General features: G+C 44.1%; 1 protein-coding gene across 8 annotated transcripts in view; it reads left to right on the plus strand.

Annotated features, from left to right (window-relative positions):
• Nucleotides 1–14756, plus strand: part of GPLD1 (glycosylphosphatidylinositol specific phospholipase D1) — a 68161-nt gene that overhangs the window by 46908 nt on the left and 6497 nt on the right. For 7 of the 8 annotated variants that reach the window (XM_015449848.3, XM_074038787.1, XM_074038786.1 and 4 more), the window contains 8 exons: nt 68–224; nt 1104–1245; nt 2262–2367; nt 2453–2546; nt 9683–9859; nt 10241–10401; nt 13065–13091; nt 13217–13267. In XM_015449848.3, the coding sequence (XP_015305334.2) occupies nt 68–224; nt 1104–1245; nt 2262–2367; nt 2453–2546; nt 9683–9859; nt 10241–10401; nt 13065–13091; nt 13217–13267 (915 nt within the window). Of the gene's footprint in view, nt 1–67; nt 225–1103; nt 1246–2261; nt 2368–2452; nt 2547–9682; nt 9860–10240; nt 10402–13064; nt 13092–13216; nt 13268–14756 lie in introns of those variants that run through there. The other variant, XM_074038788.1, reaches the window with a different exon arrangement.

Consider the following 14756-nt stretch of genomic DNA (forward strand, 5'->3'; position numbering starts at 1 on the left):
TAGAACTTACTGTATCCTGTTTGCCACCAGGGCTGGGTAAAATGTGCTTTCCTGGTTTCTTCTTAAGGACATCTACTGTAACTTGGGCTGGACTCTCTTGGCTGCAGATGTGAATGGAGACAGTGAGCCCGATCTGGTCATTGGCTCCCCTTTTGCACCAGGTGGAGGGAAGCAGAAGGGAATTGTGGCTGCGTTTTATTCTGGCCCCAGCCTGAGCGACAAAGGTAGTGCCTGAGGGGGAAGGGGTGGAGACCATGGCTACTCTGTGTGTCTACGCTAACTTATCCTGCATAGGAGTTTATGGCCTTTTTCCTTATTCCATATAATTTCACCAACATTTTCTAACAGTCCGTTACTCTTAAAGATGTTCTGGCAAGTGATGTGCATAGATTCACTGAAAATACAAAAGGTGACCCACAATTTCTAGGTAGAGAGCCAAAGAGGGCAAATAGACTATTCCCATAGTGTCTCTATGTAAAATAGAAACACTGAGGAGGCTTTGCACCAACAGCATCTTAGTGGTGTTCTCAACAGCCCATAGCCGTTTTTGTTTGTTTGTTTTGTTTTGTTTTGTTTTGAGACAGAGTCTCACTATGTCACCCAGGCTGGAGTGCAGTAGCATGATCTTGGCTCACTGCAAGCTCCACCTCCCAGCTTCAAGCAATTCTGTCTCAGCCTCCTGAGTAGCTGGGACTACAGGCACACGCCACCACGCTTGGCTAATTTTTGTATTTTTAGTAGAGACGGGGTTTCACAATATTGGTTAGGCTGGTCTTGAACTCCTGACCTCAGGTGATCCACCCGCCTTGGCCTCCCAAAGTGCCGGGATTACAGGTGTGAGCCACCACACCTGGCCCAGAGTCTTTTTAAATAGCATCCTCTGCTCCACAGAAGTGAACTCTAGAAATGTATTTCTCCTATGAAGTGTGAGATTCATTTTTGACATTGGGGTCCTGGGATCAGCGTGGGAACATAAAAGACTTCTGGCAAAAGCTCAACAAAATGAACCCACTTCTATTAGGCTATGAAAAGGATGCTTTCTTTTCACCCCAGTAGTCCTCTCGCTTAAAGTATTAGTAAAAAGGATGAGTTGTCTTCTTTAGAGAAACTGAACGTGGAGGCGGCCAACTGGACGGTGAGAGGCGAGGAAGACTTTGCCTGGTTTGGATACTCCCTTCACGGTGTCACTGTGGACAACAGAACCTTGCTGCTGGTTGGGAGCCCGACCTGGAAGAATGCCAGCAGGTGAGACTGATGCTGGGGCTGGGACCCGTGGCCACAGGGGCAGGTACCAGCTGCTGTGGAGCCCACTGAGCATGGGACTTAGGCAGAAGGGGTAGGAAATGCTTGACCTTTGAAGGAAAAGCCAAGGCTCTGGGCAAGGTTGCAAATTCTCCTCTTTAGAAATACAAAAATACAATAGACAAGTGTGTTACTTTCTCACAGTTCTGGAAGCTAGAAGTTGAAGATCAAGGTTGAGGTCAGAGAGCTGGTTTCTCCTGATGCCTCTCTCCTTAGCTTGCAGATGGCTGTCTTCCCTCTGTGTGTGTCTGTGACACATTCCTCACTTCTGCTTTTTTCTTTTGGGAGGAAGGGATGAGGGTTCACTCTGTTGCAAAGGGCAGAGGGCAGTGGTAACTCACTGCAGCCTCGAACTCATAGGCTCAAGGGATCCTCCTGCCTCAGCCTCCTGAATAGCTGGGACTACAAGTGTGTACCCATGCCTAATTCATTTTTTTTTTAATTTAAAAACATTTCTGTAGGGATGGGTTTTTGCAGTGTTGCCCAGGCTGGTCTCAAACTGGCTCAAATGATCCTCCTGCGTCTCCTCTTCTTTGAAAGACATCCGTTGTATTGGATCAGGGTTCACCCAAATGACCTTGTCTTAACTTAATCACCTCTTTAATGATTCTATCTTCAAATACGATCACATTCAGAGATACTGGGGGTTAGGACTTAAGTGTAGGGATGGAAGGACCACCATTGAGCCCATAACAGTAGGTACCCCTATACCTCTATCCCAGAGAGTCTGCTGGGAGGCCTGTCAATTGGGAGGCAGAATGGTGGGTGTGGCACCTGGAGAACCTGGATGTTGCGATTAACTCCGATAGTCCCCACGCTTTCAGGCCTAGGATCACAGAGACAGAGAGCCTGCTGGGAGGCCTGGATGGGGGGAGGTGCATTTCCTTTCCTTGCACCTGAGTACCTGGCCTGCTCTCAGTCTTGTGCCTGGCAGCTAAGCCCAGTGTGCTTCATTCTAGGCTGGGCCGTTTGTTACACATCCGAGATGAGAAAAAGAGCCTTGGGAGGGTGTATGGCTACTTCCCACCAAACAGCCAAAGCTGGTTTACCATTGTTGGAGACAAGGTATGGCAAGCCCTCCCCCACAGAAGAGTGGACACTCCAACAAAGCTTTCCCGCCTATACAGTATTGATTGATTGTATCTCACAGGCAATGGGGAAACTGGGTACTTCCCTGTCCAGTGGCCACGTGCTGATGAATGGAACTCTGACCCAGGTGCTGCTGGTGGGAGCCCCGACACGTGGTAGGTCATGCATCGTGACACTTTGCTTCCTTTCAGTCGTGTGGCTCCTTGTACGCATTGTATTGGAGGAAAGTTATGAGATCTGGAGGTGAACAGATCTAGATTTAAATATTTCCTTTTTTCGTTAATAGCAATCTACGTAACTTTGGGGAAGTTACTTCACCTCTCAGAACTTTTGTATCACCATCTACAAAACTGAAATTATAAATATTTCAGGCCGGGTGTGGTGGCTCACACCTGTGATCCCAGCACTTTGGGAGGCCAAGGTGAGAGGATAACTTGAGGTCAGGAGTTGGAGACCAACCTGGCCAACATGGTGAAACCTCGCCTCTGCTAAAAATACAAAAAGTAGCCAGGTGTGGTGGTGCACACCTGTAATCCCAGCTACTCAGGAGGCTGAGGCAGGAGAATCGCTTGAACCTGGGAGGCAGAAGTTGCAGTGAGCCAGGATCATGCCACTGCACTCCAGCCTGGGCAACAGAGCAAGACTTCATCTAAACAATACAATGAAATAAAATAAAATAAAAATCTATTTCAAAGGTTTGTTGAAAATGACATATGAAAGTAACTTAGTGTGTTTTAAAGCCCCTATCCCATTGAACTTGGAGCTAGAGAAAAATTGTATAAGTGAGTTCATTAGGAATAGGTCCACTATGAGGACCTATCTGTTTTTTTTTTTTTCTCTTTTGAGACAGTCTTGCTGTGTCACCCAGGCTAGAGTGCAGCAGTGCTCTTAGGGCTCACGGCAGCCTTGACCTCCTGGGCTCAAGTGATCCTTGTACCTCAGCCTCCTGACTAGCTGGGACTACAGGCATGTATCAGCCACCACACTGGCTAATTTTTTATTTGTCGTAGAGACAGGATCTATACATGGTGGCCAGGCTAGTCTCTAACTCCTGGGCTCAAGTAGTCCTCCCGCCTCGGCCTCCCAAAGTGCTGGGATTACAGGCATGATCCACTGCACCCAGCCGTGAAGACATATTTTAATAAACTGTTATTTTATTTATGGGAAAGAGAGTCTTTTTTTAAAAAAAAAAAAAAAAAAAAAAGAACAACAAAAACTATTCCCTCCCAGATTATAAAGGTGAATTATGCTTATTGTGAAAATGTGTGAAATTACAAGGAAATATAAAGAAGGAGAAAAATCACCCCTTACCCAGATATTTAAAAACTGAAGCTTATAACTATATACGATATTGTCATACCTACTTTTTTTACTTATTTTATGTCTTAAGCACATTCTCATGCTAGTAAATATTCTGCTAAAACATGATTTTTGATATCTATGTTGCATTTGTTTCATGCCAACATTTACTAACATCACCCTGTTGGTGGAATTGTAGGTTTGTTTCCAGTGTTACACTATTGTGAATAAGGAATTATTGAACACTCATGTACCTCATCTTTGACTGCCTTTCTGATTCGTTTTTGGATAGATTCCTGGAGATGGAATTCCTGGAGTAGAGGATCTAATCTTTCTAAAAGCTCTTGTTATATATAATCAAACTATTTTTCAGAAAGATTTTTGTTTCATGCAATATGGGAAAGATTTGAATAATAGGCAGAAGTGGATCAGGCAGGCAGGGTGTGGTGGCTCACTCCTGTAATCCTAGCACTTTGGGAGGCAGAGGTGGGTGGATCACTTGAGGTCGGGAGTTAGAGACCAACCTGACCAACATGGTGAAACCCTGTTTCTACTAAAAATACAAAAATTAGCCAAGTGCAGTGGTGGACAGCTGTAATCCCAGCTACTCCAGAGGCTGAGCCACAAGAATTGCTTGAACCCAGGAAGCAGAGCTTGCAGTGAGCTGAGATCGAGCCACTGCACTCCAGCCTGGGCGACAGGGCAGGACTCCGTCTCAAAAACAAAAACAAAAAACAAAACAACCACCAGAGAAAAACAGTTTTGTTTGCTTTAAGTTTTCATTTCTACGTTTGTCCTCCTTCGTCAGTCTTGTAATGACGGTCTCAAGCAGTAACAGTAGTAATTGCTGTAATGAGCCCAAGAATTTGAGGCCAGCCTGGGCAATATAGGGAGACCCCACCTCTACAGAAAAAAAAAAAAAGCTAGGCATAGGCATGGTGATGTGCACATGTGGTTCCATCTACTCGGGAGGCTGAGGTGGGAAGATCACTTGAGCCCAGGAGTTCAAGGCTGCAGTGAGCTATGATCGCACCACAGTGAGACTCCATTTATAAAAAAATAATAAAAATAGAAAATAAGTTTAATTATAACTTTTATATATGTATATAATGTTAATTTATAACGTGTATATAAGTATACTACATATAATATAAATGTATATAATATGTATATATCACATATGTATGTAATATGTATATATAACGTGTATATATGTACATATAATGTATACAGATTATATGTGGATATGTGTATCTATAATATATATGCCTATCTATAATATATACATATTATGTGTATCTATAATATATACATATGTGTATCTATATATGAATTATATATAAATGTATATATCAGATATAAATATATATAAATTAATATCACAATCAGGTTATTGTTATTGATATATTTCACCCACATTGTTCAGATTTTCCCATTTTTACTTGTATTTTACTTGTATTTCACCCACGCAATTTGTGGGGCGCAGTTCCAAATAAAAATGCAGGGCCCCTTGTTAAAAAATTGTTGAGAATTTCAAGTCAGAGACAGGCCAATGTGAAGACAGGCATAGGACCTTTAGAAATGCAGTGCCTGTGTGACCATACGGGGCACACGTCTTGCATACTGTACAGCTTTTCAAATCTTGGAATCAGGTTAGACGCAACTTCTCTCATTTCCTAATCTACAGCAATTTTTGCATAGTACCTGCGTTTTATCACAACCATCCCCGAATATGCAGCTTTGCAAAGATGTGGCATCACTGAAAGGAATGCAAGGCTCTCATGTCATAACTGTGACTGGCCTCCACCTAGTAGTTCATGTGGTGTCAGATGTCACTATTACCTTTGAAATTTCAAAATATCGACAGCATCTCTGCGAGTTCATTGAAGCGCTTCAGTGTGCAGTTTGGGAATCACAGCTGTAAGGCACAGATTAATCTAAATTGGAGAATTTTGATCTACTTTTTTTTTTTCTTTTTGAGACAGAGTCTCACTCTCTTGCCCAGACTGGAGTGTAGTGGCGTGATCTCAGCTCACTGCAGCCTCTGCCTCCCGGGTTCAAGCAATTCTCCTGCCTCAGTCTCCTGAGTAGCTGGGAGTACAAACGTGCACCACTATGCCCAGCTAATTTTTTTTTTTTTTGGTATTTTTAGTAGAGGGGGGTTTCGCCATGCTGGCCAGGCTGGTCTCGAACTCCTTACCTCAGGTGATCTGCCCACCTCGACCTCCCAAAGTGCTGGGATTACAGGCGTGAGCCACTGCGCCCAGCCACTACACCATTTTATATCAGATACTTGAGCATCTGTGGATTTTGGTATCTGTAAGAGGCCCTGGAACCAATCCCTTGTGGATACTGAGGGATGGCTGTATTATTTATAGTAGTGAAAAGCTAGAAATAGCCTAAATGTGAAAAGAATCAGATTTAAAATTTTATAATCCACAAAATCTCCATTTTGTTTAAAATGTGTGTTTATAGATATCTCTCTACCTACCTACCTATCTCACTCTCCACAAAGAAATATATATAATCTAAATTTTCTTCTTTATGCTTTTTTTTAAATAGATGGAGTCTTGCTATGTTGTCCAGGCTGGCCATGAACTTCTGGGCTCAAGTGATCCTTCTGTCTTAGGCTCACAAGTAGCTGGGACTACAGGCATGTGCCACCACACCTGGATTATGCTTTTTTTTTTTTTTTTTTTTTAGTATTTTTCATACTTTTGATAATGATGAAATATAGAAGATCTTCTTGACATCTTCATAGTTTTGACTATTTTGCAGTAATCCTGAAAGCTGGTGACATTAAGTAACTTATAGTTGATAATTTTTCTTTTTCTTTTTAAGCAATAGGGTCTTGCTCTGTTGCCCAGTCTGGAGTGCAGTGGTGTGACCACAGCTCACTGTAACCCTGAACTCCTGAGGTCAAGTGATCCTCCCGCCTCAGCCTCTTGAGTAGCTCAGACTACAGGCACATGCCACTGATGCCCTATTTTTTTGTAGTGATAGGGTCTCACTGCATTACCCAGGAAGGTCCATGAGCTCAAGTGATCCTCCTGCCTCAGCCTCCCAAAGTGCTGGGATTATAGGCATGAGCCACCGTGTCCAGCAGGTTTATAGTTTTTCTGAGACGTGAGTATGAACCACGTTGCAAGATGATATCCTCTTTCCTGTGGTTTTCAAGAGTAGAGTTGGTGAGATGCACCTATGTATTACAATAGCTCTGTTGTTTTCTGCTCCCTCCACTGGAAGAAAAGTTCCACTTGAGAAGTAAAATACTTGTGTGTGTTTATTTAAAAAATACCTGCCACCCCCGCAACCCAAACACAACCCTAGGGGCTAGTGCCTATGGCAGAAATGAAGACAATGTGGAGGTCAAAAAGATAATGGTCCTTAATTCGAAGATATAAGCATTACAGACGGACTTCTATGTTAACTAGAAGGTATAAGCATTACAGAAGGAATTCTGTGTTATAGTAGCATTCTGGAATTTGAGAATTCATAAAGGCCTCTGCTACATGTAGCCCTTTTAAAAGCCAAAGTTCTTCAGGATTATTTTCATTACTAAAATAATATAGAAATGCCTACAACATTACCTTGAGTTTTTTCTCCTTAATTGTCTAAGTGTGTATGATAATCCATTGTTTGGTTTGCATGATTGAGAGGGTGAGGTGTTTTGAATGACTGAAATTTCCAAGTGTCTAGATTCTTCTGTTTTAATTCTGAAGAATTAAAACACTTTGCTGAAATTATTTTAAATTATATTCTTCTCTTCTTTAACAGACTGTGATGCATGTTAGAGATTTGGGAGTATTGATTAATTACAATTCTTCCTCATCCTTGTGCATTTCAAATCATTTCTGAAATAGATTCATGAATCATTCAGAGGGATATCAAAATATGTACTTTTGAAGAGCTGACATAGTTGGATTAGAGAACACAGTCTCAATGGGCAGCCCTATTCAGGTTAATTCTTGCTTCAAAAGCTGGACCTTGGGGTGACTTCTCTGAGATTCTCCCACATGCAGTGGGGCCAGTGTTCATCCTGTCAGTGGCAGAGCCAGAGGGAGAAGCCTCAGGTACCCTCCTGCCTGTGGAAGGACTGAGGCAGGGAGTGGACAGAGAGCTGAAAGTATTACTGTATTCCTGGGCGCTCCAGGGAGCTCAATGGTCCCTTTAGGAAGCATGAAAAGAAAGGGAACGTGGCCAGGCGCAGTGGCTCATGCCTGTAATCGCAGCACTTCGGGAGGCCGAGGCAGGCGGATCACAAGGTCAGGCGATCGAGACCATCCTGCCTAACACAGTGAAACCCCATCTCTACTAAAAATACAAAAAATTAGCCAGATGTGGTGGTGGGTACCTGTCATCCCAGCTACTTGGGAGGCTGAGGCAAAAGAATCGCTTGAACGCAGGAGGCAGAGCTTGCAGTGAGCTGAGATCACACCACTGCACTCCAGTCTGGGCGACAGAGCGAGACTCCGTCTCAAAAAAAAAAAGGAATGAAGATTTTCTCTCATTTCAACTTTTCTTGATATTTTGGGCTTTCACTCTGAATATTAACTATTGTACTTTGTTGGCACATTGTTTTCTTAGGAGACATTGTGTTAGGTCAGGTTGTTTACCCTACATCGGGAAGCTCCGGATTGCTGAGCTTTTAAAATAGTGTTTCTTATTTCCTACTGTTTTCTGGCTGTTATTTCTGAGTGTTGTTGCTGACTCTGCTTTGGGCCCTCAGTGGCTTCTAGTGGACAGTTTCCTGTAAACAAGGCACAAGTTTGTCTGAAAAAACAGGTCAAATTAGCTCAGTTTTACACACAAAACTCAGTGGACGCTGACGTGAGATCGTATCCATGCACTGATGCTTTGCCAGTGTACGACAAACTTCTCAGAGGGCCACCAGCCCCGCCAACCCACAGGTGCCATTTATATTTCTGAAATCAAAGCTCTGTTCCAAATAACAAAGTTTACAGCGAAATTCCAACAACTAGCTTTGAGTTTGTTCAAAATTCATTAATTCAAAAAACACTTTATTAAATACTTGTACAGAACCAAGCACCATGCTAGCGACAGTGGCTAGAGAGACAGAGCCATGACCCCACTGCTTGTGGAATGGACGCCTGATGCAGAGACACAGGAGTGAATGCAGAGCGGTGCTGCCCTGCCATGGGTATTCGGAAGGCACTGGGCCAGCTCATGTCCACTGTAAAATGCTTACCTGAACTCAGAGGTCCTGGGGTCAGGACACAATCACTTGACCATGTTTTGTGGGCCCCAGCTGTCTGCAGTTCTTGTAGTTCTGCTGCGTTTGTGCCCAGAGCTAAAGTCCCACTGGACTCGGTGTTATTACGTATGGGAGCACATGGAAGCGGCCTCTGCTTTAGACCAGGGAGGTTAGGAAAGGCTTCCCCGAGGAGAGGACACCAGAGCCAAATTCCGCAGGGTGAGCAGGAGTAGCCAGCAGAGGGGTTTGGACGGGGAGCACGGGAGGGTATGCCTCTATTCCAGGCAGAGAGCGCATCATGTCCAAAGGCCGAAATTGAACACATAGTTTGGGCTGTGGTTTAAGTTCATAATGATGAAGTGTGGGTGAAAGGGTTAATGGCGCTAGATCCCCAAGTGGGAGTCAGATTCTGTAAGGCCTTGTGAAGAGTTTGGACTCCGTCCAGAGTCCACTTGTGTTTGGATGTGTCCGTCATGGGGGTGACCTAGGCAGTTTGTGATATGAGAAAATAAAAAGGTGGTTGTGTGGAGACTGTATTAGGGGGATACGACCGGAAAAAAGAATACCTGCCTGGAGGGAAATCACTGAAGCTCTCTGGTGTTTGTGCCTTGGTGCCCCAGCTGGTTGTACCTCCCTGTCTGCCGGAGTTGACCGGCACTGAAACCAGCTGTCCTGTAGGATCCCGAGTGATCAGCGTCACTTGAGAATGGGATGCTATTCCGTGTTCTGTAATGCCTTCATTTTTGTGAGGCCAGCAGGAACTGTGGTTCATTTCAGATGACGTGTCTAAGATGGCATTCCTGACCATGACCCTGCACCAAGGCGGAGCCACTCGGATGTACGCGCTCACATCCGACCTGCAGCCTCCGCTGCTCAGCACCTTCAGCGGAGACCGCCGCTTCTCTCGATTTGGTGGCGTTCTGCACTTGAGTGACCTGGATGATGATGGCGTAGGTAAGAAAGGAACAGGACCCTTTGACAAGAATTGAGTCCCTTTGCCCAGTGGGTGGATCTCCTAATTGCATCATCTGGGCTCTGCCCTTATAATTGACAGCCCCGTGGCCTAAGGACATTTAGATAGATCTTGAATCAGGCGAGACCAGAGAGGGAGTTGCACTTCTGGAAGGTAGTAATATGAGAATCACCTGTGGTAATTGCTATTGATGAATGAAGTAGGAAACAAAAGCCTTGCCTTTGCCAGGGTGAAATCACAGCAGGCTAAAGGAGACACGAATATTATTTGCAGGAGGTTGGGTTAGGATCCAGTAGCAGAACAAGGAAAAGATGACAGTGAGGAGTCAAATACTTCCTTCTGTCGGTTTTTATTGTTTACAGATGAAATCATCGTGGCAGCCCCCCTGAGGATAGCAGATGTAACCTCTGGGCTGATTGGGGGAGAAGATGGCCGAGTTTATGTATATAATGGCAAAGAGACCACCCTTGGTGACATGACTGGCAAATGCAAATCGTGGATGACTCCATGTCCAGAAGAAAAGGTAAAGTGTTCTATAAAATCCTATACCTTACTGGGAAAGGATCACTAATCGCTGATTCCTTGTTAACTCATGTCCACTATAAAATGCTTACCTGAATTCATACATTCTAGGGTCAGGACACCATCATCTGCCCATGTTTTGTGGGCCCCAGCTGCCTGCAGTTCTTACAGTTCTGCAACATTTCTGCCCAGAGCTAAAGTCCCGCCGGACTTGGTGTTATATAGGTTCCTGGTCACACAGCCTCCCACTGCTTGGTCAGGCACCCACAGCACAGAAGAAAGAAAACAGGCCATGGTCATTGGAGTTTCTCTTTTTAAAATAGAGATGGGTTCCTGTTCCATTGCCCAGGCTGGAGTGCCGTGGTGTGATCATGGCTCACTGCAGCCTCAAACTCCTGGACTCAGGTGATTTTCTTGTCTCAGCCTCCCGAGTAGCTAGACTACAGGCATGTGCCACCACACCCGGCTAATCTTTTAATCTTTTGTAGAGATGGAGCCTCACTATGTTGCCCAGGCTGGTACTGAACTCTTGGGCTGAAGCAGTCCTTCCACCTGGCCTCTCAAAGTGCTGGGATTACAGGCATGAGCCACCATGCCCGGCCAGCCACTGGAGTTTCATTAAAACGGCCTGTCTTTTGCTTTTTGTTTCATTTCTTTGTTTATTCCTGTTTTGGGTGAGTTTCCTTAGGTTACATTTCCTGAGCCTAAAACATTTGGCCATTATTTAACTTTTTTTTTTTTTTTTTTTTTTTTTTTTTTTTTTTTGAGATAGAGTCTGGCTCTGTCACTTAGGCTGAAGTGCAGTGGCAGGGTCTCGGCTCGCTTCAACCTCCTCCTCCCAGGTTCAAGCCATTCTCCTGCTTCAGCCTCCCAAATAGCTGAGACTACAGACATGCGCCACCACGCCCGGCTAATTTTTTGTGTTTTTAGTAGAGACAGGGTTTCACCATGTTGGCCAGGCGGTGATTACAGCCCAAAGTGCTGGGATTACAGGCATGAGCCACCACACCCCACCTATTTTAAAAATTTTTAAATTATTTTTTAAATTGCAAAATTAGTGAAAGTTTACTATGAAAATTTTAGAAAATACAAAATGTACAAAGAAGAGAATTAAAAATTATCTACCTAAAATTCCACTCTGCAGAGCTAATACCTGTTTACCTTTAGAGCATATCCTGCTAGTATTTTTCCTATGACTTTAATTACTACCGTTTATTGTGCATTTAGTATGCATATGCTAAGAACTGTGTATCATTTAATCCACATAAAAGTTATGAAATTAATATTATGCCCATTTACAGATTAAAAAAATTAAAGATCTTAGCTGAGTGTGGTGGCTCACACCTGTAATCCCAGCACTTTGGGAGGCTGAGGCAGGAGGATCCCTTGAGCCCAGGAGTTCAGGACCAGCTTGGGCAACATAGGGAGACCCTGTCTTAAAACAAAAAAATTAAAGATCAGAGAGGAAGTTTATTCAAAGTTACACTGCTAGGAAGGACGTGGCACAACAGGAATTTGTACCAAGATCTGATTCCAAAGCCTACCCGTAAATATTACACTATGTGTGTGCATATTTTGGTTGACAATTGTGATCCTATTGTGCATAATTTGTGCATAATTTTGTAACTTTTTTTTTTGTTAATGGAATCTCACTCTGTCATCCAGGCTGGAGTGCAGTGGCATGATCTCGGCTCAGTACAACCTCCGCCTCCCAGGTTCAAGTGATTCTCCTGCCTCAGCTTCCTGAGTAGCTGGGACTACAGGCGCACACTACCATGCCCAGCTAATTTTTGTATTTTTAGTAGAGGTGGGGGTTTCACCACATTGGCCAGGCTGGTCTTGAACTCCTGACCTCCAGTGATCCGCCTGCCTCGGCCTCCCAAAGTGCTGGGATTATAGGCGTGAGCCACTGCGCCTGGCCTTAACCTGATTTTTTTTTTTTTTCTTTTTTTACCTACCAATATGCCAAGAACATTTTCTTATGTTATCTGATATTCTTATATAATATGATATTTACCGGCTGATGAGTATTTTATCTACAGATAAACCATAGTTTATTTACCCATTATTTAAGTAACTATTATTAGTCATTTGTGCCATTTCCAATTTTCACTGTTTTTAAATAATATTTATGGTAAAGAGTCACATAAACATTTTTATACATCTGGTTAATTTTCTGACCTGTATTTCTATAAGTAGAATTTCTGGGGTCAAAGGGCATGCACATTTGTAAGGCTAATCAAGAAATGTAGAAATGAGGCCAGGCGTGGTGGCTCATGCCTGTAATCCCAGCACTTTGGGAGGTCGAGGTGGACAGATCACCTGAGGTCAGGAGTTCGAGACCAGCCTGGCCAGCATGGCGAAACCCCCCTCTACTAAAAATACAAAAAAAATTAGCCAGGCGTGGTGGTACACGCCTGTAATTCCATCTACTCAGGAGGCTGAGGCAGGAGACTTGCTTGAACCTGGGAGGCAGAGGTTGCAGTGAGCTGAAATCGCGCCACTATACTCCAGCCTGGGTGACAGCGTGAGACTCTGTCTCAAAAAAAAAAAAAAAAAAAAAAGAAATGTAGAAATGAGGGTATAAGGGTATAATTAAAATTGATTTTAGAAAACCACACAAACAGTAATAACGTTGTCTCTCTTCTCAATTTTTTTCTTCAGGCCCAATATGTATTGATTTCTCCTGAAGTAAGTATCCCTTGAAAGACTGAAGAAAGAAAAATTACCAAAACAATGCCCCTTGGCTTATTTTAAACAGATAAAGTATTGCGCTGTGTTCTCCAAAGTCCATTAACAGACAGCATGTTTTGCAGGCCAGCTCAAGGTTTGGGAGCTCCCTGATCACCGTGAGGTCCAAGGCAAAGGTGAGCCCCAGGACTTCATTTCATTGACGTTTATGTTAGTACTAAGGGTGGGATTTGGTGGTCTCACTTCTAGGTTTATTTCAGATTTTATTTTTATTTGAAAAGGAGAAGAACGCACAAAAAGAAAGTAACATTCACGTATAATCCCATCACTTCCTTGGAGGAAAGTTTCCCTTTTTACTCTTCCTGTTTTATCCTCTACAGCAGGGGTTGGGGCCAACTCGTCTGCCATCTAATTTTGTAGAGCCATGAACTAAAAATGTCAGCTCATGTTGAGATGGCTGAAAAGAAATCAAAACAGAATATCTTGTAACATTTGAAGTTTAAATGACATGGAAGTTGCAGTGCCCACACAGCTGTGGTGGAACACAGCCGGGCTCATCTGCTGTGGACTGCCCATGGCTGCTGTCGCGCTGCAGTGGCAGAACTGAGGGTTTGCTTTGGAGACTGATGCCTCACAAAGCTTAAAGTATTTATTATCTGGCCTGTTCCCCAAAATTGTTTGCTGGCCCTTGCCCTAGAAGATAACCATTGTTAATATTTTGCTATTTTCTTCCAGACTTTCAGAGTTATTTATTTATTTATTTATTTATTATTTTTTATACAGAAGCTTGCTCTGTTGCCCAGGCTGGAGTGCAGTGGTGCCAATTCAGCTCACTGCAACTTCCACCTCCCAGGTTCAAGTGATTTTCCTGCCTCAGTCTCCCAAGTCGCTGGGATTACAGGTGCCCACCGCCAGGCCCAGCTATTTTTTAAAAACTATTTTGTAGGCCGGGCGCAGTGGCTCACGCCTGTAATCCCAGCACTTTGGGAGGCCGAGGCGGGCGGATCACAAGGTCAGGAGATCGAGACCACGGTGAAACCCCGTCTCTACTAAAAATTACAAAAAATTAGCCGGGCGCGGTTGTGGGCGCCTGTAGTCCCAGCTACTCGGGAGGCTGAGGCAGGAGAATGGCGTGAACCCGGGAGGCGGAGCTTGCAGTGAGCCGAGATCGCGCCACTGCACTCCAGCCTGGGCTGGGCGACAGAGCGAGACTCCGTCTCAAAAAAAAAAAAAAACAAAAAAAAAAAAAACTATTTTGTAGAGATGGGGTGTTGCCATGTTGTCCAGGCTGGTCTGAAACTCCTGGCCTCAAGTGGTCTGCCTGCCTCTGCCTTCCAACCTTCCAAAGTGCTGGGATGATAAGCATGCGCCTCTGCACCCAGCCCAGAGTTTTTCTATGACTTTAGAGATATACACACACTTTTTTTTTTTTTTTTAAGCAGGGTCTGGCTCTTGTCACCCAGGCTGGAGTGCAGTGGCGTGGTCTTGGCTCACTGCAACCTCTGTCTCCTGGACTCAAGTGATCCTCCAACCTCAGCTCCCTGAGTAGCTGAGACCACAGGTGTATGACACCATTCCACGCTACTTTTTGTATTTTTAGGAGACAGAGTTTTACCATGTTGCCCAGGCTGGTCTTGAACTCCTGGACTCAAGTGGTCCACCCGC

Source organism: Macaca fascicularis, chromosome 4 (genome assembly GCF_037993035.2).
Source record: "Macaca fascicularis isolate 582-1 chromosome 4, T2T-MFA8v1.1".
NCBI lineage: Eukaryota > Metazoa > Chordata > Mammalia > Primates > Cercopithecidae > Macaca > Macaca fascicularis.